Here is a 25,763-nt window from a genome sequence, read left to right as displayed (position 1 = left end):
GTAACTGTACGCTCCATCTTTTATAGGTTCCTTCGTCTTTGCGGTTACAGTCACAGATGCTGATATTGGACCCAATTCTGAGCTGCATTATTCTCTTTCGGGCAGAAACTCTGAAAAATTTCACATTGACCCACTGAGGGGAGCTATTATGGCAGCTGGACCACTAAATGGGGCTTCAGAAGTGACATTTTCTGTACATGTAAAAGACGGTGGCTCATTTCCAAAGACAGATTCTACCACAGTGACTGTTAGGTTTGTGAACAAGGCAGATTTCCCTAAAGTCAGAGCCAAGGAACAGACTTTCATGTTCCCTGAAAACCAGCCAGTCGGCACTCTTGTCACCACCATTACTGGGTCCTCCTTGAGAGGAGAACCTTTGTCCTATTATATTGCAAGTGGGAATCTCGGCAGTACATTCCAAATCGATCAGTTAACAGGGCAAGTGTCCATTAGTCAACCTCTAGATTTTGAAAAGATACAAAAATATGTTATATGGATAGAGGCCAGAGATGGAGGCTTCCCTCCTCTATCCTCTTATGAGAAACTTGACTTAACAGTATTAGATGTCAATGATAACTCCCCAGTTTTTAAGGAAGATCCATTTGTATCTGAAATATTGGAAAACCTCTCCCCTCGAAAAATTCTTACTGTTTCAGCAATGGATAAGGATAGTGGACCCAATGGACAGTTAGATTATGAAATTGTTAATGGCAACAAAGAACATAGTTTCACTATTAATCACGCCACTGGCGAAATTAGAAGCATTCGGTCGTTAGACAGGGAAAAAATATCGCAGTATGTGCTCACCATAAAGTCCTCGGACAAAGGCTCCCCTTCTCAGAGTACCTCAGTAAAAGTCATCATTAACATTTTAGATGAAAATGACAATGCCCCAAGGTTCTCTCAAATATTTAGTGCCTATGTTCCTGAAAATTCCCCTTTAGGATACACAGTTACACGTGTCACAACTTCTGATGAAGACATTGGTGTAAATGCAATCAGTAGATATTCTATAACGGACACAAGTCTTCCATTTACAATTAATCCCAGCACAGGGGACATTGTAATTAGCAGACCTTTAAATAGAGAAGATACGGACCGTTACAGAATCCGAGTTTCCGCACATGATTCTGGGTGGACTGTAAGTACAGATGTCACAATATTTGTGACAGATGTCAATGACAATGCTCCAAGATTTAGCAGACCCTCTTACTATTTAGATTGTCCTGAACTTACTGAAATTGGCTCCAAAGTGACTCAGGTATCTGCAACAGATCCTGATGAGGGATCAAATGGGCAAGTTTTTTATTTTATAAAATCTCAGTCAGAGTATTTCAGGATTAACGCCACCACAGGAGAGATTTTCAATAAACAGGTCTTAAAATACCAAAATGTCAGTGGCACCAGTAATGTGAACATCAACAGACACAGTTTTATAGTGACATCTTCAGATCGAGGTAATCCTTCATTACTCAGTGAGACAACAGTCACCATCAACACAGTGGACAGTAATGACAATGCACCACAGTTTCTTAAAGGTAAATATTTTACTCCGGTCACCAAAAATGTTAAAGTCGGTACGAAGTTAATCAAAGTTACAGCAGTAGATGATAGAGATTTTGGACTGAATTCTGAAGTGGAGTATCTGATTTCTAATGAAAATCATTTGGGAAAATTCAAGTTGGACAACAGTACAGGGTGGATTTCAGTAGCATCTTCCCTGATCTCTGACTTAAATCAAAACTTTGTGATTACTGTCACCGCGAGAGATAAAGGAAACCCTCCGCTTTCATCCCAAACAACTGTTCAAATAATTGTCACTGAGGAAAACTACCATACGCCCGAATTCTCTCAAAGTCACATGAGTGCAACCATCCCTGAAAGCCATAATATCGGGGCCATTGTCAGAACCGTTTCTGCAAGAGACAGAGATGCAGCGATGAATGGCTTAATTAGGTACAGTATTTCTTCAGGAAATGAAGAAGGCATTTTTGCAATCAATTCCTCCACAGGTATGTTAACACTAGCCAAAGCTCTTGATTATGAGCTATGCCAGAAACATGAGATGACTATTACTGCAACAGATGGAGGATGGGTTGCAAGAACTGGTTACTGCAGCGTGACTGTAAATGTGATCGATGTGAATGACAATTCTCCAGTATTCTTCCCTGATGAATATTTCCCTACTGTTTTGGAAAATGCCCCAAGTGGAACAACAGTCATCCACCTAAATGCTACAGACGCTGATTCCGGAACCAATGCTGTGATTGCATACACCGTCCAGTCATCTGACAGTGACCTCTTTGTCATTGACCCTAACACAGGAGTCATCACCACTCAAGGCTTCTTGGATTTTGAAACCAAGCAGAGCTACCATCTGACTGTGAAAGCCTTCAATGTCCCTGATGAAGAAAGGTGCAGTTTTGCCACTGTTAATATACAATTAAAAGGGACAAATGAGTACGTGCCTCGCTTTGTTTCCAAACTTTACTATTTTGAAATCTCAGAAGCAGCTCCCAAAGGCACAATTGTTGGAGAAGTGTTTGCCAGCGACCGGGATTTGGGCACCGATGGGGAGGTACACTATTTGATTTTTGGTAACAGTAGGAAGAAGGGTTTCCAGATCAATAAGAAGACTGGGCAGATTTATGTTTCTGGCCTTCTCGATAGGGAAAAAGAAGAGAGGGTATCTTTGAAGGTACTGGCCAAGAATTCTGGCAGCATTAGAGGTGCCGATATAGACGAGGTCACTGTAAACGTCACTGTACTTGATGCCAATGACCCACCCATTTTTAGTTTAAACATCTACAGTGTTCAGATCAGTGAAGGGGTCCCAACTGGAACCCATGTGACATTTGTCAGTGCCTTTGACTCAGACTCTGTCCCCAGCTGGAGCAGGTTTTCTTACTTCATTGGATCAGGGAACGAAAATGGTGCCTTTTCCATTAATCCACAGACGGGACAGATCACTGTCACAGCAGAACTAGACAGAGAAACCCTACCTGTCTATAATCTCACGGTGTTGGCTATTGATTCAGGGACCCCCTCCGCTACAGGAAGTGCCTCCCTGTTAGTTACCCTAGAAGATATAAATGATAATGGACCTATGTTGACCATCAGTGAAGGTGAAGTTATGGAAAACAAACGCCCAGGAACTCTGGTGATGACCCTTCAGTCCACTGATCCTGATCTCCCTCCAAATCAAGGCCCTTTTACCTATTACTTGCTGAGCACAGGTCCTGCCACCAATTATTTTAGTCTGAATACTGCTGGAGTTCTGAGCACAACCAGAGAGATTGACAGAGAACAGATTGCAGACTTCTACCTGTCTGTGATTACTAGGGATTCTGGTGTTCCTCAAATGTCTTCCACAGGAACCGTGCATATCACAGTTATAGACCAAAATGACAATCCTTCACAGTCTCGGACTGTGGAGATATTTGTTAATTATTATGGCAATTTATTTCCTGGTGGGATATTAGGCTCTGTGAAGCCGCAGGATCCGGATGTGTTAGATACCTTCCACTGCTCCCTTACTTCAGGAGTTACAAGCCTGTTCAGTATTCCAAGGGGTACTTGTGATCTGAATTCACAGCCAAGGTCAACAGACGGCACATTTGATCTCACTGTCCTTAGCAGTGATGGAGTTCACAGCACAGTCACGAGCAATATCCGAGTTTTCTTTGCTGGATTTTCTAATGCTACTGTGGATAACAGCATCCTACTGCGTCTCAGCATTCCAACAGTAAAGGACTTCTTGACTAACCACTACCTTCATTTTCTACGCATTGCCAGTTCCCAACTGACAGGCTTAGGGACTGCTGTGCAACTTTATGGTGCATACGAGGAGAACAATAGAACATTTCTTTTAGCAGCTGTGAAACGAAACAATAATCAGTATGTGAATCCCAGTGGTGTAGCCACCTTCTTTGAAAGCATCAAAGAGATCCTTCTCCGGCAGAGTGGAGTAAAGGTAGAATCTGTGGATCATGACTCATGTGTTCACGGCCCATGTCAGAATGGAGGGAGCTGTATAAGAAGACTGGCTGTGAGCTCTGTATTAAAGAGCCACGAGAGTCTCCCAGTCATCATTGTGGCAAACGAACCTCTGCGGCCTTTCTTATGCAAGTGTCTGCCAGGTTATGCTGGTAGCTGGTGTGAAATAGATATAGATGAATGCCTTCCATCCCCTTGCCACAATGGTGGGACCTGTCACAATTTAGTGGGAGGATTTTCCTGCAGCTGCCCAGATGGCTTCACTGGCAGGGCCTGTGAGAGAGATGTCAATGAGTGCCTGCCTGGTCCCTGCAAGAACGGTGCTGTCTGCCAAAATGTTCCAGGAAGCTTCAACTGTGTTTGCAAAACTGGATACACAGGTATGACAATGTTTGGCTTTTTCACTAAGGCTTTAGTCATGTCAAGTATAGTAGAAAGCAGTGTGTTTTGTCATTTTTAAATGGTTTTCCATAATCATAGCAAATGCTTTAAGTACTTACTATTGGCCTACACTGTTCTAAGGACTTTACCTGTATTTATTTTACTTACTTTTCACAAGAGACCCATGAGGTTGGGATAAATATTTTCCAGTTTATACAGATAGCGAAGCTGAAGGAGAGAGAAGGTAAGTCAGTTTTCTAAGATGACCTAGATTTGTCATAGAGTCAGGTGGTAAGCCTACACAGTTATTTCCAGAGTTTAAGCTCTCAATCTGCTAAATGTCTTGTACAAGAGCAAAAACCATATAATGTCTTCAAATAAGAGTGTTCTCAAGTCTAAGGCATAAGGCCTGGACCATTTGATGTCCTAAATATGTCAACAATGGTTGTTGATTCTTTTATTTTATCGTCATCTTTTTTTTTTTTTTGGTGTATCTTCATCATTTTTATGATCTTTTAAAATCATTATCATTATTACTGAAATTTGATCCATATTTGAGGGCAGCAAGAGCAATGTGTTAAGATTGAAATTAAAATGCCATGTATTTCTACTAGTCAGGTAGAAGGCATAATACCTGACTTCTCTGCAAAATCACAACAGAACTGAACCACAATTTACCTTGACATTTTAGAAGCATAATAAAACATACAGCAGCAAATATGTTTCACTAGTCTTTGGCATTTCAACAGGGTATGATGTACAAATATACATATATCTCTATAAGTTTCTGTCTCTAATTATCCAGCTAACTAGCTGGCTGTCTTCTATCATCTATCTACTAACTGATCAGTGGTTGGTGCACCTTCAATGTGTGTAAATATTATGCTTTTAATAAGTCTGAGGAGAGAAAAATTCTCTGCTGTCATTTGCACACTATACATTGTTAGTCCATATATATTACAATGGGTTGCTTTGCAGGGTTTATAAACACAATTTAAAGTACCAGCGAAATAGATAAAACCAGGACATAGTTTTGTTTTTCTTTAATTTGGTAAATATCTTGCAGAATAATATTTCAAAAGAAGTTTTTATAAAAAAATACATTTAGATATTGTGTTTTCAAATAGGTGCCCATCATGTATATACTAATGGCTTTATATTTGAAGAATTGAATTGCTTGATAGTGACATAAAGCAAGTGTGAATGAGTCAAGGTTTAACATACAAGCTTTGCCTATTAAAATAATATCCTTGAAGTATAGATGAAGAAAAGGTGCAACAATAATGTATAATGAAAACAATCAAGAATTTGATAGTATTTGATTTAACTATAGCTTTTGGAAAGTCATTTAACCTTGCTGACCTTCAATTTCTCCATCTGCAAAATGAGATTACTCGTATTTACTTATCTTTCAGGCTTGTGGTAATGAATAAAGATAATGCTTGTAAAACGCCCACCAGAGTGTCCAGCATTCAATAACTAGTAATGTAAATTAGTTGTATTAGTAGTGGTGTTAGAGAGGGGCAGCACAGAATTTCTAAAAAGACAGAAGCCTCAATGCACAAGTTGTGAATCCTACTACAGTTGTATTCTTAGCATCGTGAGTAATTTGGCTCCATCTAAGTTATCAGTTCAGAATTTCTAGAAAATCTTCCTCAATCTTTCCTACTCCAACCCCAAAAATTACTTCCTCTGTTGAAAATTCAACAATAAGGATTATTTTTGTCCATTTTAGTATAATATGCTCATTCACATTTAGATTTAAAATGAGTTTATACTTAGTCCTAAAATGAAAAATGTGTGAAGGCATTTGGTAGTAGATAGGAAACAGGGAAAGTACCGTGGGTATGAGCAAAATCACCATATGCTGATTGCAGAATAAATGTTCCTTCATGATTCGGCATAGAACTAATTCTTTAACATTAATTCTTTCTTTCTTCATTACATTAGATTTAAATGTACATTGCCTACTTTTCTAAATGTAGTAGTTGAAACTTTTAGGAAAACCTTTCTTTTCATTATGAAATATGCATATCATTTATTAGGTGGCTATTTAAAGCACTGCTTTAGGGGAGCTTGGGTGGTTCAGTTGATTAACCATCCCACTCTTGATCTTGGCTCAGGTCATGATCTCTCAGTTCATGAGTTCAAGCCCTGCATTGGGCTCTCCGCTGATAGCACAGAGCCTGGTTGGGATTCTGTCTCTCCCTCTCTGTCCCTTCCCAGCTTGTGCTCTCTCCTACTCTCTCAATATAGATAAATAAACTTAAAAAAAAAAAAAAGCACCTTAAAGTCTTTGCATCATAGACATTATTATTCACTTAGTTACTCATTTAGTTCTAAAAATTCAATGAAACTGTATTATCACTATTATTATTCTTATTTTAAGGGAAAAAACATTGGGATATTGGGTCTCAGATCAGTTAAAAGAGATTAAATAACTTGCCTCTTGCATGGAACAGAAGATGGTCTAAATGAGTCTTGACTATAAACTTGGCTCCTTTCTATTTTGTTTTATGTATGTGATTCTTCATCACATACTTTTTTATATGTATACAATTTTTATATTTTTTTCTTATATGTGATTTCTATATGTGATTCTTCATCACACATTTGTTTGTATTTGCTATAGAGTATTATGGCAAGTCCATGATATCTTTTGAGAACTTTTTGAACGTTTTTCTACTGGATCCTCACAAAAAGCATATAAGATAGTGTATTGGAATGAGATTGGTCAAGAACTGAAATTACTTCCAGACTTCTAGGTAGGAAGGTACTTAGTACTTGGAAATGGCTTACAATATCGTTAAACTGCCTAAGAATGAAGGTCAGGAAAATTCACCACTAACTTCAGCAATAAGAACGTTGCAGATACTGCAAGAAACCGCAACTGATCATCTTGTCTACCTGCAGTCTGCAGAGTCCCAAAACAGCCCCTGCTTTGCTTTCACTCTTCAGATATCATTCAACTCACCCCCTGGCAGAATCTAAACCTGAGCCCTCCTGGACAGGAGTCTAGAAAAGAGAGTTTTGTGACTCCCAGGCCCTGTACTTCAGAAGGATAGGAATGATGCTGAGTGTCAAGAGATAATATCTGGCATAGAAAGATACTATTATTACTCCTATTTTATGTTGTAGAAAACTTAGCCTACACTCAGGTGACTCTAGAGCCAAAGCTTCCAAAGATTAGATCATAACCTCTGTCTGTTACGAAAGTTATTTGAAGTTACAAAAATAGTTTGCAATTACTATGTAATTTTACATACTGTCCCTCTTTGTAGCTCATTTTAGTCTTCATTTGCATACATGGAGATAATCCAACTGATCAAGAATGATGTAAAAACACAAAGTCGAATGATTAATATGGATCTTTTATTTTTTGAAATCATGTAATTCATTGTTTTAAATTCTACATGCACAGTCCATCCAGCAAAACTAGCAGATCATTCAAGTCTGATAGTTTTGTTTTGTTTTGTTTTATAGGAAACATAGTGACAAATTGTTATTCCATACACTAAATGAAGAATGTATTGTTCAAATGTCTGTATCTGTTTAATTCTTTGTAAAGGTAATGCCTGAAAGATCATTTTCAGTTATTCCTTCCAGGTAGTCTTTACCAGCTAACCTGACTTAAGGAAGATGGAGCAAATGCATCAAAACATCTTAAAGAGCTAATCAGCCATAAGACAAGATTGATACTTAAGCATATGTGTACCTCATAGAATGAATTTTTAAAAATATTTATTGCAGTCAGCTTTAGTTTTGTTAATATTAATTAAGTACTAATGCTTTAGTAAAGCTTTCTCCAAAGCCTGTGTATATCAATATCAGATCATGAGAACTATTTCCAATCACCTATATTTTTTATTTATTACTGTTTTGTAATTTAATCTGTATTTCTTTAATGGTTTTAATTTTTTTTAATATTTATTTATTTTTGAGAGAGAGACAGAGTGTGAGCAGGGGAGGAGCAGAGAGATAGGGAGACACAAAATCTGAAGCAGGCTCCAGGCCCCCAGCTGTCTGCACAGAGCCCAACGTGGGGCTTGAACTCATGAACTGTGAGATCATGACCTGAGCCAAAGTAGGATGCTTAACCAACTGAGTCACCCAGGCATCCCCCCTTTAACGGTTTTTAAAGTCTGTGGCATTACAAATTGAAACTGTGAGATTTTCTTAAACTTTATGTTTAAAATAATCCTCAGATATTTCCCCATCTCTCTCTCTCTCTCTCTCTCTCTCTCTCTCTCACACACACACACACACACACACAACCACTGCATATTTCATATGAAGTTAGAAACTGTGCTGAAGATTGAAAGAGTGAGTGGCTTATGCACTGACACAAACCAAGAGACTTTATCCTAAGAATCCTACAGGGGGTGATTAAGTGTTAGCTGAACAAGGATTTTGTGTGAACGTCCTCTAGAGGTATAAGTATAAAAATGAAAATTATGGAACAAACACAATAAAAAGATATGAAGGGATGTAGTGATTAAACCACATTGCCACCAGTATAGTCCTGATATATATATATACCATATATATATTTTAAATTTTATTTTCCAGTTGGTTATCATAGCATCACATAATACATATGAAATAAGGATTTTTTTAAAATGAATGAGTGATTTAGAGGGAATGAATTTGCTTGTATAACTTGTCTTTCTGATCTCTTTTTCCTAATTACTAGAAAAATGACCAAAAGGAAATTGAAAAAAAAAATAGTGAGACTTCATATTCAGTAACAATCACTTCATGTTTCATTATTAAAAAACTGTTCTATAATTTAATTTTTATATCACTAAGTGAAACTTTGATTCACTATAATACAGGTTATTCGACAGAATGAATCAATAGTATAGGACATGTGAAAAATTAATTTCTAGATTTTCGCAAGATTTAACAATACCAGAAATTACATCATTGTTGATATATACCTCAGTAAATCAAAAGAGAATATCTTTCATATATTCATACCTCAGAAGTTCATAACATGCCTCAGTTCCTCCTCCAGAGGAAATTAACAACTACAAATCCAGTATTTATTTTCTTATACAAATGAAAATTTCTCGCATTTAAGAAGACTAATTAGAAAGCACAATTAGAGTCAGTAACCACTTATCATTTGTCTTCCTGCTCTAGGCTTCCACTGTTTGTAGCACAATGTTGCATTAAGTCATTCACATAGGAATGGATGGTGTTATAAAATGCAGCAGGTAGATGGAGCTTATTCCCAAATCTGGGTCTCTCTTAACAGAATTAGTTCATAGCCCCTTTAACCTTTCCCATCCACTTTCACACATCTGGATGCATTTTAGGTGTGGTATTTGGAGTCGTGCCAGGGTGTATTACCATATGGAGAAGTTTTCCTATGCTCTCAAGTAAGTCCTGATATTTCAGAGGATGAGATATGTCCCTTCATCACTTTTATGACATTTGACAGTATAAATAGGAATTTTTTTCCAGACATATATAAAGTTATAAACAGGTTGTGCATAGTAATTTTACTGAAAAACTTGGCAAACATTTGCTTTCATGAAGATGGGAGTTGTAACTGAGTCATTCTTTCAAAATCACAACAGTCATACATGGATGTTGTCAATGATCATGTGACAAGAAAACCATAGAACATAAACAAAATGTAGCGAATAGATAGGAAATGAAAATTTCTGGGAGATACGGAAGAGTGGCTCATTTCTTGTTTTGATTACTTTACTTTAAAATATGATTTGCAACTTACAAAAGCATTAATAAGAGGTTTCCAGAAGCTTAAATGCTTCTTATTTCTGCAGAAAACAAACATGTATTTGTAAACTTGTCATGGATATTATGAATGTGATTATACATCATCATCTGTAGCCTCATTGAAATTGTATTTGTACATGTTTTAAAATACAAAAATAAAATATTTTTCCCCTTTGTCTTTCTTTCTAGCAGTTCTTAAACATGATATTTTTGCTTTCTCTTGATGTAATAAAACAAAATACTATTTGATTAGGATATTTAGATGAGCTATCTTCATAGTTTTTTTCACAATAATAGGAAACATTTAATAGTGTGAATAAAAGCTACTTTCTGCAAAAATAGTAAAAAAGCTTATAAGCATAAATATTCAGAATAAATAACATATATATCATAGAATTAGATTTATTTATTTTTTAATTTTTAATTTACTTTATTTATTTTTTAAATTTACATCTAAATTAGTTAGCATATAATGCAACAATGATTTCAGGAGTAGATTCCTTAGTGCCCCTTACCGATTTAGCCCATTCCCCCTCCGACACCCCCTCCAGCAACCCTCAGTTTGTTCTCCATATTTATGAGTCTCTTCTGTTTTGTCCCCCTCCCTGTTTTCATATTATTTTTGTTTCCCTTCCCTTATGTTCATCTGTTTTGTCTCTTAAATATCAGTGTTTTTGTTTTGTCTCTTCATATCAGTGAAGTCATATGATTTTTGTCTCTCTCTGACTAATTTTACTTAGCATAATACCCTCCAGTTCCATCCACGTAGTTGCAAATGGCAAGATTTCATTCTTTTTGATTGCCGAGTAATACTCCATTGTATATATATACCACCTCTTCTTCATCCATTCATCCATTGATGGACATTTGGGCTCTTTCCATACTTTGGCTATTGTTGATAGTGCTGTTATAAACACAGGGGTGCATGTGTCCCTTCGAAACAGCACCCCTGTATCCCTTGGATAAATGCCTAGTAGTGCAATTGCTGGGTCGTAGGGTAGTTCTATTTTTAGTTTTTTGAGGAACCTCCACACTGTTTTCCAGAGTGGCTGCACCAGCTTGCATTCCTGTAGAATTATATTTATTAATAGTATAATCAATTTAGATATAAAATGGACTTTAATAGTTTCACATAGTCTCCTTTCTACCTATGTACAAATACAAGAGGTGCAAAAATAATATTTGTTGTGATATAATATATTACGTACAGTCTAAGATATTAAAGTGAAGCCTACATGGACTGTCAGATATCAGAAATCATATTCTCATAGCTGGACAAATTAGCAGATGAGAATAAGTGTGCTGCTCCACATAATCAACACTGAAATGTTCCGTTGGAATGAATGACTCTTGAATATGCATCCTTGTTGAAAAGACCATAGGTGATCACAGAACGGTCAGTTTATGAATTCATCATAACTTCTGCCCCAAACGTGAAGATACATACTAAATCTATTTTGTAAGTTTAAACTATAACCTTGGAAAGTCTGTAGATACACTGGCCTCCAATTATGCATTATGTTCAGCATTCCAGGTGCTAAGAGCTTATACTTCTTGAAGCACACATCCTTCTATCTATGATAAATAATTTATATCAGCACAATTAATTGATGGATGTCAAAGGACTTAGACCAGTTTAAGCTTGTAAACAATTGCTGTCACAACTAACATATCTTAATAGAACAAGGCCTTTTGAGTTCCAGATCCTTGAGTTTGAGATCCTTTTCTTTGTGCAAGCCTTATCAGTATACTTCAAAGCCTCAAGGCTATGGCAAATATTGTTAATAGACTTGCAGCTTTAATTAAGTTAATGACCCAAGATTTAGCTTTATATGGATTCTCCAACACATCAGATTATTTTCTATGTTAGAGTAATTCAAACTGCTGCATTCTCTAATAAACATTATGCCATTAACACGAGTATTTAAGTAGATAGATGTTTACAGAACTTGCTGCTGACTTCTAACTGGATAATAGAGCATGAACTTTCCAAACCTAAGAAATTTGCAACTGAAGGCTTTCTTTTGATTCTACGTAAAATTATGACATCTTTCCTTCATTACACAAGTCTTTTTAATAATAATTTAAATTTCAACATTGAGTTTTTTAAACTATGTCTTTGTATCTAGTATGGCAACTTCTTTTAAATTCACTAATTATTAAAAAAACCTCATTAAATGGAGTACTCAAACTAAATTTTTGAATGGTAAATAATTTACATACTGTAATACCAACATTTAAGACTATTTTTCTCAAACTCAACAATAAATCCATTTATTTATCCCCTACCAAAATCACTTTTCACATTTTTAAAAATATTTATCTACTAGGGAAAAGTAAGAAAATAAAACTCTGGTTTCAATTAAAACGTAAAATGAAAGACTGAATTTTTCTCTTACAACTGTCTATTTAAATTGTTGTATACTCAAAGAATCAGATTCCATTGAGAATTTATTTTAACTTTTAAAAGAAATTCATTCTCAAACTAATATTTTCTTAGTTTGTAGTTTCTTCTGCAATTTCCATAGTTGCTATATGTTTTAATACATGAGTAAGTCTACCTAATTTGGGTTTTTTTTTCCATTTTTAATTTTGGACTGAAATAGCCTATAGTATATATTTAAATTAAATTCAGATGTCTATATTAAATTCTAATTTTGTGAGGGGTAAATAAGATAGCTAATTTATATAAATTACAAAAAAAAAAAAACACCTGATTTTCTTTTGTTGTTGTTGTTTACACCACAAGTTTAAAAGGTAGTCTTTCCCAACAGGATTCTAAAGAGGATGTATTTGAGATTTATAGTATCAATGACTTGGGCTTTTATACACAGATATTTTTCTTGGAGGAAATTTAAGTCCAAATATTTGAGTATCGTTCATGCCCGTGCTCCCTAAATTGGTTACTCTTTGCTCCCCGTTTCCAGTCATCAAAGAGTAAAGCTGTAATTTTGGAACCCACTAACTTGTTTTCACAATATAAGTGTTCTACTGACTGCATTTGTCCAGTATGTTAATCTATGTACACATGACCCTTAAACAATACACTTTTGAACTGTGCAGGGTCCACCTCACATGTATATATATATATTTTTTTTGATAAATATAGTACAGTATTATAAACGTATTTTCTCCTTCCTTTTCATTTTCTTAATAACATTTTATTTTCTCAAGGTTACTTTATTATAAAAATACAGTGTATTAATACATATATAAAACGTGTTAATTGACTATGTTATTGGCAAGGCTTCTGATCGACAGCAGGCAGTTAGTAATTAATTCTTGGGGGAGTCAAAAGTTATATGTGGATTTTCAACTGGGGGGGGTCGGCTTCCTTAAAAACCCTGTATTGTTCAAGAACAACTGTACTCAATACATGCTACTTTTAACATAATTCTAAAAGAAATTTTCAAAAGGAAAAAAAAAAAAGAAAATTAAACCTTATTTAGTTCCATAGCACATGTGAAAATTATGTATGTTCTTATAGTGGAGAAAAATACAAGTAGTGGATATGACTTTCCTGATAGCAAATAAATAATTAAAAGTACAGCCCATAGACCTTATTTATTGGGCAATACTAATATTTTATTAAAGAAAAAAATTCACTTCTCTAGAATGGTCTGTCAGAAATCCAATTGGAAAATGCCACAGGAAAGAGTTCTATGACATAGCATCTCTCTTATGATATTGTACAGGCTTATAATAAAGTTCTGCCTGTTTCTCAAATGTAACTAATTGCTATAATGCTTAAAACCCAATTTCTGTGCCTGTAGATTGGTAACTTGTTTATTTTCATTATTTCCCTTTAGAATGGAAAGGTATTCTAAAATTGTTACTGTTTTACCTTTTAAGGAGGTTCCCAATTTTATTTATAAAGAAAAAATGTTGTTTATGACCCTATGATGTAGAGAAACATGTTTAGTTAGCAATGTCATGCATTCTGACTCATGCTTATAATTTTAACTGGAACAATTGTGGCTACATAATCAAGCCACAAAAACAGAACTAAATTAAACAAAATTTTGACTATGTTTTAAGCATAGTAATCATGATAAAATGGATTATCTATGCTCATAGAAACATTTCTAGTTCTTATACTAGGAAGTAGAAAATAATTTTCTGGAAAAAAACTCTATTTAATTAAATAACTAAACCCTCATATCATTAAGTGGAAATTAACAAAGAACTCTATACCATCTTATTTTTTCTGGGAATTGGAAAACTAGAAGCTATTCTAACAAATAAGTCATTACAGTATTTTAAAATTATAGAAAAGTGACATTAGAACAACCAAAAACAGATAGGACTGACCATAAACTCTAAATTTGGCCTACCAAGTGGTTAAGTATTCACCCACAGCTTTGCAAAACCTAGATATGGGAGCAGACCTACATTGGTCTTGTGCCATAGTCTTGCAATTTCTTAGGCAAAATATTAGACTTCAAGAGCCTCTTCTTTTTCATCTGTGAAATATAAAAGTTTCCTATTGTTTGGATTAATCTCCCCCATTAAAATGGAAATGCCATGTTCTGACACTTATCTGCTTTTTTTTTTGACTGCCATATCCCCATCTTAGAAGATGGCCAGTAATAGTTAATATTAATGGATTTAAGATCTATGAGGAGTTCTTGGATACTGAATGATGTGCTGGTTGTGTATGAATGTTTTAGAAAAAAGACAAGGTATCCATAACTTGTAGTCAAGAGTAAATCTTAAGTATTTGAAATATATGATGTGTTTCTGGATTTCTTATTCTGTTTTACAACAGAAATTTTTAAGTGAAGGGATATTTCGGAGAGGGAAAATATTTTAGTTTGACAAATAAGCTAAACGAAATTGATTCTTACCTTTAAAAAAATCTGAGTCAAGGAAATCTCTACAGTGAGAATTATACTATAGAACTTTCAAATCTCATTATAAAATTGAAAAAAGAAGCAACACTGACAAGAGAAAATAAGTTCAGTGAAAACATTTAAATATGTTCACATTTGTGATTTTCCTGAAAACAGTAGTTCCTTCCAAGATGATTATACAAATTATTTCCCAACTATTTTAATGCACATCTTTACGCTGAGACAAGTAAATAGGATTTTGAACTCTGAGGTATTCCAATTTTCTCATGGCAAGTAAAATGTTCTTATATTTCTTTTCTCCAAGATATGATCTCTCAGAACAGATTTTTACATATGGTGATGCAGTAATGGTATCAATATGTTTGCATAAGATTTTTAAAAATGAATTTGATACTTTTCAGGGAAACTGTGTGAATCTTCAGTCAATTACTGTGAATGTAACCCCTGTTTTAATGGAGGTTCCTGCCAAAGTGGTGTGGAGTCATACTATTGCCATTGTCCATTTGGTGAGTTCAGCTTATTTATTGATATAAAATATCAATCTATTTTGGCATACAGTTTAGCAATTTTATTTTATTGTGGCCATGAGTGATTAAGAAAATATTAGTTGTTTTACACAGGAGGTTTTAGCAAAATGAAGGTACAAAGGTTTGATAATTTTTAAAAAGTTAGTTATGGAATGCCCTTGAATATATTGCTTTGATTATTACTAGAAAAGCAATTGATGCAAGATAATTGAATTTGATGTTGTCTCCTCAGGACATTTCCCTTCAATATTTATGGATGACTTCTTTTTAGCCTGGAACATATCAAAGAAAAAATCTTTTAAAGCACTCTATGACATCACTCCCTACTTAAAATCTTTAAGGATAATTAATCGAATTGGTTTTTGTTTTGTTTTGCTTTTTTTTTTTTACATTAATTCATCCACTTCTAATAGAAGGATTTAATAACTAGACATGCAATTTTCATGACAGGCTTTTTGTAGATACTAACAAATAACTAATCAAAATTCAGACTAATAATGTCTTTTTTGAAAAAGAAAGTTGTTACAATTTTTTTTTTTAACACATTAGTGTCTATTGACCATACTGGAATGAACTAAAAGATTTCTTTCAGATCTCACTCAAATGTTATCCAGCACTGAGACCACCAAGGACTATGAAAACAACTTTGGAGCAAGCTTTTATTTTAACCTGGGTTGTTTCAGCGCTTTGTGATTATTCCATTTATTTAAGAGATACCTTACCCCACAATATAGTATTCATCCCCAGATGTCCTACAGTAATTAAAGACCCTAATCTCTCTCCATAAACAAGAGAAGAGAAAGATATTTTGTAGTCTTATGAGCATATCATTGTGCTGTATGGACTCTGAAAAGTGAATCTCAACATATATTGGAGAATAGAATTTAAAACAGAATCTGAGATTTCTAGTAAAAGTAAAATGTAGTGTTAATTCATTTTCAAATAACTCCATGACTCTATCTAGTTTTATCTTCGCAAAGCACAACATCAGTAGAATGATAAAGGAAAACAGAATATAAGTATCTAATTGTGAGCCATGCATTTAGCAGTGGTTCTGAGGTCCAGAAATTGAAGACTTTCTCTAAAGTCAAAAAAATAAAAATGAAACAAAACTACCCCAAGATGATATAGTAACTAGAACACAATATTATTTTCAGTTCAGTGACATTTACAGGATCCCTGCTTTTTAAAAAATTTTTTTGAGATTCTCACCAACAATGCCTCTGAAGCAGTGAAAAGTAGATTAAGGTCAAAATAACCACAACTTTAGATCTTCTAAAAACTTCTTTCAGTAATCTCTTATAATCCTAAAGGGTGCTGCTTTCTATAGATAACCACAAGCAGGTTTCATGGTTTAACTTGTATTTGGAATGAAAGATAAGGGGATTGGAATGCAAAGCGGAAAACATGAATTTTCAAGTGACTGAAGAAGGTTTTTACATTTTTAGAGATTGCATTGCATTTCAGCTGCAAATATGAAGATTTAAGATAATTGATACCAAATAGAAACAAGTCGTTGCTGCAGTGTAGCTGATACAACAATCGTTGCCTATTGGGCAAAAGTGTTTGGGGTCCAAATGGACCTTGCCTTCACCCTACCTGAGTTCCCCAGGGAAAGCGGACTAGCACAACAATGTAAATTGGAGGCAGATCACATACAGTTGGCAGCAGATTTCTCCCACTGTTTCTTCCAGTGGCAAACAAACAAACAAACAAACATTATGTAAACTTTGACATTGTCAGTTGGCAATTGAAGATTTATAAAAGAAAAGAAAACGGAAAACCTTAAAACAATAATACATGACTGGAGACCAGAGAGAATTAAAGGATAAAGTATTTTCCTTTTCAAATTGAATGTGGGTGAACCATACAAATACAAATGACAGATGGAATGCCTCAAACAAATAGCTGGAGGTAGTTACACATGCATCCTATAAAACAACATCCTAACTGTAATTTTGAAATTGGGAAAAAATTTTGCACTGTTTACTTTCTCATCAGTGAAGGATTTGTTGTTTGGATTTTTAAAATTTTTTCAGATTTTTGTTTTTTTGGATTTTGTTTTAGAAAAGCATAAAGTGCTTACGATTTTATAAAGGAAGCCTGCATAATTATAACTTCCTATGTATGTATATATATGTATAACTATCCACACACAAAATATTCCTTATTAGAGTAATTTTAATAATTTCACCTGATCTTTATGTAGATTTATTTCACAACATTTCATTTGGAGGGCTGTGTTAAAATCTTCATTGAATTTTATTTTATTTTAAAAACAGGAATGTACCTTTCTCTAAGAAAAATATTCCATAAACAAATATTTTCATGAATCAATTTGTATCTAGTGCCTATTTGAATAAAAATGTAGGACATCTGTCCAGTATGTATATTCTTTTTGCATAAATCAATTTTTAAGCACGTGTTCATATTTTTAATTAGAAGAGCCTTAAGAAAACACACAGCACAATTTTTTTATTCAATAGTCTATTTCATTTCTATGCTCCATCTCTGCTTCTTCTTTTAACTTTCATTACTCTTCCTGTATATATAAGCAAGATATACGTAATATAGTAAATGAACATTTAATATAAATAAAATTTAAAATTTGTGTATATATGTTATATATATACACATTATTAATTATATAATAATATATGATATATATCATATATTTATGATATACAAATAAATGTATGAAATATTGACAATAGATATAATTTGTATTATATGTTTGCTTTTTCCTTCATGCGGCTAATGTTTAGAAATAACTCATATGCATATTTCCTACATATTTATGATTATTATCTCAGCCTTGACAGAGAAGGAAAAGATAAACAACACAGGCTTTTACAGCAACTTCTAGGCCATTTTAATTTAAAGAACATTTGGATATAAAATGTGATGTAGTTAAAACAACTAGACAATCAGTAGATCTGGCCTCAAATTCTGGCTCTGTCTCCCATGGTTTTGTGACCTCAGGCAAGTTTTAAATATTCTGTAAAATGATGGCATTAGTTTCTTCTAGCTTAACAATTCCCTGACTAAATTTAACGCATTTACAAGAGATATACAGCTAAAATTAAGGAATAGAACCTTTGCCAGTTAATAAGAATCATGATGTATTGGCATGGGTTAATTTTCCAATCATTTGCTACAGTCTACTAATATTTGTGGGAAAAGAATTTTGGCGTAGCACTGTAACATCAATAAAACTCATTTTTCAAGTTTGAAAAAGAACCAGCACAAACAAGTGGGGATACTGGATTTCAAAAAAAAAAAAAAAAAAAAGCAGAAAGCTATTTTAAAGTAGCCTGTTGTAAATCATACCCAAAGAAGGTATAAAGCAAGACAGAGATAAAAAACTTAAGACAGTTATTTCCTTTCCTAAAAGCAGTAGTTCCCTAATCTAGTGGCTCTCGAAAATACCATGAGTATAGTGATTAATTCTTTTTGAAGGTCAAAACAAAATTTACCATCAATTGAATTAAAATTGTTTTTAAGAATTAAGTATTGTAAGGGAAGTATCTCAGCTGAAAATTACAGCATATTAGAACTTTTAAAATGGTGACAAACTAATTTTGAAAGTTTTCCAGGGAAGAAATAACTTCAGACATACTCCATTCCACTAATTCTAATTTTTAGAAATGGGACCTACTTAGGTATGGTTTTTAGTTGGCCAAAGAGAAGCAAGTACAGTAGTTCATCATCTCTCATATGCCTTAAAGATCATTGATTTGTTCTATTTCAATTTAATTTAGACAATATTCTTTGGAGAATAATACAAAATAAGGCTGGTAAAGCCTGATTCATTATTGCAACATAAAAATATTTTAACCAAAATCATTTACTAAAACTTCACTGGAATTTGATGTGTCAATTTGTCAATTTTTTCATCTACAGGTGTCTTTGGAAAGCACTGTGAGTTGAACAGTTATGGATTTGAGGAGCTGTCATACATGGAATTTCCCAGCTTGGACCCCAATAACAACTATATTTATGTCAAATTTGCAACTATTAAAAGTCATGCTTTACTGCTTTACAACTATGACAACCAGACAGGGGACCGGGCTGAGTTTTTGGCCCTTGAAATTGCTGAAGAAAGATTAAGATTCTCTTACAATTTAGGCAGTGGTACATATAAACTCACCACTATGAAGAAAGTGTCAGATGGACATTTTCACACTGTGATTGCCCGGAGAGCAGGAATGGTAAGACATTTCATTTTACGTTAAAACTTGTTTTATTGTTGTACATCCAGTCAATCAGGCCTTCAAGTTAAAGCATGAATTAAGGTTCAAATTTAACCAGTTTTGGTATGAACTATAGCCACAAGTAGGTAATAATCTTTCTTTTGCTCATGACAGCTATGCCTGTCACAAAAAACAACTTGTCTCAAAAATAATAAAAGGAAGCAAAGTAAATAAAACACCCTAGTGCATAAATATTCCATTTTATACATTTCCTATATATGTTTAAGACCATGTCAGAACTGTACTTAAAATGGCTACTTTTGTAAGTATCCTTGTCCTAACTGAAGAAACAATTTAAAAACAAATGAAGAAAACTTTTCTGTAAATTAATTACTGATAAAAGATGATGCTAACACATATTCCAAAACAGTCGTGAGTAGTCCTTACTGCACTTAGCTCCTCAATACGCTGTCATCTGTGAGGTCTATCACATGAGACTGCGATAAAATGAAGTTCTGTTTGCTGACTAGCTAAAGTATTTTTAGAATTATAAACTCAGTAATATTCAAGATTTCCATATTATATTCCACTTAATTATATGGCTCTCATGTTACAGCAAGACGGTATGTATTTATTTAGTACTTGTGTTCATTAAACAAGTATTTTTTTCTTTAAAAAGGAAAATGCATGATGTATTTTACCTGTAAGTGTTTGAAACCATTTGATACAAAGCAATACATCTAGAATGGGAAGACGCACGCGCGCACACACACACACACACACAAACACACACACACATATATTTACTTACTTACCAACTGTCTCTTCATGGTTCCCCACCCCCATTTTCAACAACTATCAAGGGTTTTTGAAAAAGTAAATGCTAACAAAAACTATTTTAAAATATTTTTGGATTTTATCATCAAACTTCTAAAATGATAACTGCTCTTTAAAATTTACATTCTACCCTGCATAGAAATAGAGTTAAAGGTTGAAGTCATGTATTAAAATAAACATTTGGGGCACCTGGGTGACTCAGTAGATTAAGCATCCGACTTCATCTCAGGTCATGATCTCGTAGTTCATAAATTGGAGCCCCTCTGCTCCAAAGCCCACTTTGGATCCTGTATTCCCTCTCTCTCTCTGCCCCTTCCCTGCTTAGGCACTCTCTCTCAAAAATAAATAAATATTTAAAATAAAAATTAGCCAAAAGAACAAAATAAATGCTCTGAAATCATTTTTTAAATGAAGAAATGTGATCTAAATGATTATAGTTTTATGTCTCAGCTCTGTGACAATATAGAAAAATATAAAAAATACAGTGAGCTATATAGTTTTGAAACTGATCAAATGAATCATATATTTGTCTGACAATAGAAATTTTTGGACACTAAATTTTGGGACCACTTTATATTGTTGGACTACATATAAGCAACTTATAGAAAGAACATAGAAAATATTTCTGCTATTTTTTCTGTGATCCACAGTTTTAAAAGAAAAACTTTTGTGCCCTTCCTAATTACAAATTTCATAAAGGCATAAGACAGGAGGAATCTTATTTTATTGATTTTTTTTCTGACAAATATAAATAACAAACAATCTTTATCAAAGGATCAAATTCCCTATTTGTTTTTAGCAGTACTTTAAATCCATGTGGGATTTTTTTGGGTTTTGTTTTGTTTGTTTTGTGTGTGTGTGTGTGTGTGTGTGTTTAATGGCATCAGATACAATGGCTTTTCTCTCCTCCACTCTAATATAACTTAGAGAAGAAGATTTTAAACAATTTTTTAAATACAGAAACACAAAGGACAAAAAAAAAAAAAGGAATGATGATGGATATAAAGATGATCAGATGATTTTATCAACATCATCAAGGTTAGATGTTCAGATATTCATCCACTGATATCTCCATATCCATTGTGTTACATTCAGGGTCTTACAAGGCTAGTAGTTGTAGTTTATTAAAATATAAGTGAGGAAACAATAAAAGTATTAGTGAAAATTTATGAATCATTTAAATTATATATTATATTACTTTATATATTGTCTTCCATTTTCTTATGAACTTGGTATTAATATTCTGTAACTATAACTTTATTCTAACATATATTAATTTATAAAATGTTTACTTAAAAAATTACCCCCAATATTCTGAAAATGAGACCAAAACGAGAATAACATTTAGTAACAGTAACTTATTTTTTTTTAATGTTTATTTATTTATTTTTGAGAGAGAACATAAGGGGGGAGGGGCAGAGAGAGAGGGAGACACAGAATCTGAAGCAGAGAATCTGAAGCAGGCTCCAGGGTCTGAGTTGTCAGTGAGGAGTCCAGCCTGGGCCTTGAACCCACAAACCACCAGATCATGTCCTGAGCCGAAGTCCGAAGCTTAACCAACTGAGCCACCCAGGTGCCCCTAGTAACAGTAATTTAAAACATTGATATTCTAAAAATAATTTTTTAAAAAAATCTACTTGAAAAATACTCATTTGGAGACTGTATTTGATAATAATTCAAGATGGGTTGTGTTTTGAAAAGGGGTTGGGCAGAAAATCAAAATGTGGTCTATAAATGGGAATAATATCTCCACATTTTGGTATTATTGAAAGGATTAATATAAATTCTATCTAAAATTTTATATATTGTTATATATTTTACATATAGTTTCCTTTATAAAAATCTATATATTTTATATATTTTTAAATATTTGATATTAAATAGGTGCTTGTTGAATGTTAGTCATCCTGAGTTTTCAAAAACATGGCTCCATACATCCTTTTGAGGTTAGAAAAAATGTTTTAATCTCAATAAATTTTAATTATGAGTAGTGCCTAAAAAATCATACTGACTTCAGTGAATTCTAATAGGGGTATAACAAGCAAATCTTGGCAATAATAATTTTTTAGGTTAGTAATAAGTTAGTATGCACCTTCCTGCCTGAGCTTTTTTAAACCAGCCTAATACCAAACTAGTATTCTCAGAGGAAGACCTTTAGGAGAATACAAATTTAGAAAAGTCCAATATTCCTGATTATCCATTTACTCTGGCATTATTGAAACAGACAGAATTAGAACAAGCATATGGAGTCTGGTATCGATATTGTATATTGGGGCTTACATTAGCCACAATGATTTCCTAATAATGACAGCATCCTAATGGGGCATAGCAGGTGGGAGATAACTATATTGCTAAGATATTGTCAACAGCCATTTATGTAGAATAGGTGATTTTATCTGATGACTTCCAAGGCCCCTTTAAATTTTATGACCATTTAATTCTACCTAAATTTAGGACTTGGGAGTAAGAGGGAAAGCAAAAAAAAAAAAAAAAAAAAAAAAAAAAAGAGGTACTATGTGTATGCCAAAAGTGATAGAAAAAAAATTCTTTCAGTTCATTTGTAGTATGTGGCTATCAAGTTTTAAATAATACCAAATGTGGAAAAAAATACCTTTGTCATTAGTACTTCAGTCAGAGGAAAAAAGTATCTTCCTATTTTAGAAAATACCCAAAAGGAGGCCCCTACTGGATTTTGAATCTGTCATTTTCTACAGTTCAAAGGGATTTTGTTAGAAACTGGCAAAATCATTAACTTCTCAGCTTTGAATCACTGAATAGACAGGATACAAATCTGTCAATTTACAGCAGTACTGGTAGAAAAATTCAACAGTACGAGAAAGCACATTTAACTCTGACGATTAAATTGCATAGGGTGTTATTCAAATAAAACTTCCCCTCAGACGTTCTGTATCATGAAGCTTTTAGAAAATCAGAAAATTATGTTAAGATTTATCAAAATATTATGCCACTATCTAAAGTGTTTTTTTTTTCCTAGTTGAGTCATTCATAAATATCTATGTGATATTCTCTAGTTGAAAATATCAACTAGATGAGAGAGAATCCCAAGCAGGTCTGCACCGTCAGCATGGAGTCCGATACGGGGCTCAAACTCACAAACTGTGAGATCGTGACCTGACCAGAATCAAGAGCTGGACTGTCAATTCACTGAGCCACCCAGGTGCCCTATCGGTTTTTCACTTATACACAAGGGGCCTGGTGAAGATTTTTCAAAGTACTTCCCACTTCTTATAATGTCACAGTTTTAGACATGTAAAAGAAATATGTGCCCAAAATTTGATATTATAGGTGTATTATGTCATAATATACTAAGCCAAAATGTTATCACAACTTCAAAATCATGTCCACGTAGAAACAAGTACTGGGCAGTGTTGGCCGAAAAGGACAATAGGGACAGCAGAACCCAGGATGAATGTTTCCTTCTCCTACTTTATAGGCAGCTTCCTTAACTGTGGACTCTTGTTCTGAGAACCAAGAACCAGGGTATTGCACTGTCAGTAATGTGGCAGTTTCAGATGACTGGTAAGTAAAATTATTCATTTGATCTTATTATTACTTGACCTCAAAAAGGAAATTCTGCATTTAAAAATAATTTTATTATGCTAAGTGTTATGAGAGTTTACAATATTTTATGCTCTCCAAAGGAATTTTTACTCTGTAAATAAAAAGTTAATAATGAGTATAAAAAATATGTAAAAATGGTGTGACACGAGATGGGAGAGATGAGGACAAATAGAGGAAGGAAAGACTAACATGGCCTGTGCTCTTTGAGTAGATCATGAAATTGTTGCCTATGACCTGGGTCCTGCAAGGCTAGACTAAAGATCCCAGTCTTTACCTCCTTTGGAAGTTGTATACCACAATTATCCACAGATACTTTTCAATGGCACCTCAGGAAGAGACACAGAATTATGCCATCTAAAACCTAAGTGATGTTAACAGAAATAACAACAGAGAAAAATAAATATTGACATATCATCTATGATATTAATTAACATATTGACATTATTATCATCTTGTGGGGAAGAAAAATGTATAATCTAACATTAATATTATCTAACATTAATCTAACATTAATATAATCACTATTTCTGCTGCACTTTATCTTCTCTCTGATGTTATGCTGCTTCTTGCTAATTCAGCATTGTTTTATACATCCCATTTGGCTAGCTGAAAATGTCACTTCCATAAGTTTTATTATTTTTCATGCCTTGAAAACCTAATAATCCTGTAGAAATCTGTAAGGGAATATGCATCAATAGATAATATTTTCCATTCAAATTTACCACACTATAACACATGCCAGAAAGTTATATTCACTCTTTTTAAAGCTAAACATTCTACTGAAATCTATCATGTTGGCGCTAATATACTTATCTTTGCTTTCTCATGTAGGACTCTTGACGTTCAGCCAAATCGAGTCACAGTTGGAGGTATCAGATCCCTAGATCCGATCCTTCAGAGGAGAGGACACGTGGAAAGCCATGATTTTGTTGGGTGCATAATGGAGTTTGCAGTCAATGGAAGGCCTCTGGAACCCAGCCAAGCTCTGGCAGCACAAGGCATCCTAGATCAGTATGACAATTTTATTATTTTAAATAAAAATGAACAAAATGCATGATAAGTGAGCATCCAAAGCTGAAATTATTGTGACCACAGTTCTAAAAGTATCAAATGTTTTACATTGTTTTGAATTTTAAATATTCATTTCATTTAATTACTTATTTAATTTAATTACCACCAGCTAACTTTTACAGTTAACACAGAAATTATTTGAATTAATTAACTTATTAAAATTAAATTTAAATATTTACTGTTTGGTATAAAATGTGATATTTACTTAGAAAATTAACTCTTATTTTCTGGAGTGTAAGAAAAATATACGTATGCTTTTACGCCTATATACGCTTCAAAACAGTTGTGAAGATTATAATGACAAGTAGATGAATCACATAGAAAAGTATCTGCCACATAATGATGTATAAATGTTAGTAATAATGTATACAAAAAATATTATTTTTGTATTTGATATTAAATAGCTTTACATACAAACATATATTTTCAAAATATACCTTAGTACACCTTTAACAAGCAATAATTTGATTAATTGTAAAACATTTTATTTTCCTATGTGCTTATTGGTTAAGGAAAGATTTTGGAATTGTGAAAATAACACACTTTATTTTAAAAGTTAATCTTATTCATAATGA

The 25,763-nt window shown here is 33.6% G+C and overlaps 1 protein-coding gene across 1 annotated transcript in view; it reads left to right on the top strand.

The window, feature by feature from the left end:
- Nucleotides 1-25,763, top strand: part of FAT4 (FAT atypical cadherin 4) — a 173,623-nt gene that overhangs the window by 132,913 nt on the left and 14,947 nt on the right. The window contains exons 9-13 of the mRNA XM_027064111.2: nucleotides 27-4,376; nucleotides 15,380-15,484; nucleotides 19,409-19,716; nucleotides 23,990-24,075; nucleotides 24,949-25,128. Of these exons, the coding sequence (XP_026919912.1) occupies nucleotides 27-4,376; nucleotides 15,380-15,484; nucleotides 19,409-19,716; nucleotides 23,990-24,075; nucleotides 24,949-25,128 (5,029 nt within the window). The remainder of the gene's footprint in view (nucleotides 1-26; nucleotides 4,377-15,379; nucleotides 15,485-19,408; nucleotides 19,717-23,989; nucleotides 24,076-24,948; nucleotides 25,129-25,763) is intronic.

Source organism: Acinonyx jubatus, chromosome B1, assembly GCF_027475565.1.
Source record: "Acinonyx jubatus isolate Ajub_Pintada_27869175 chromosome B1, VMU_Ajub_asm_v1.0, whole genome shotgun sequence".
Classification (NCBI taxonomy): Eukaryota; Metazoa; Chordata; class Mammalia; order Carnivora; family Felidae; genus Acinonyx; species Acinonyx jubatus.
This window is presented reverse-complemented; position numbering and strand designations above follow the sequence as displayed.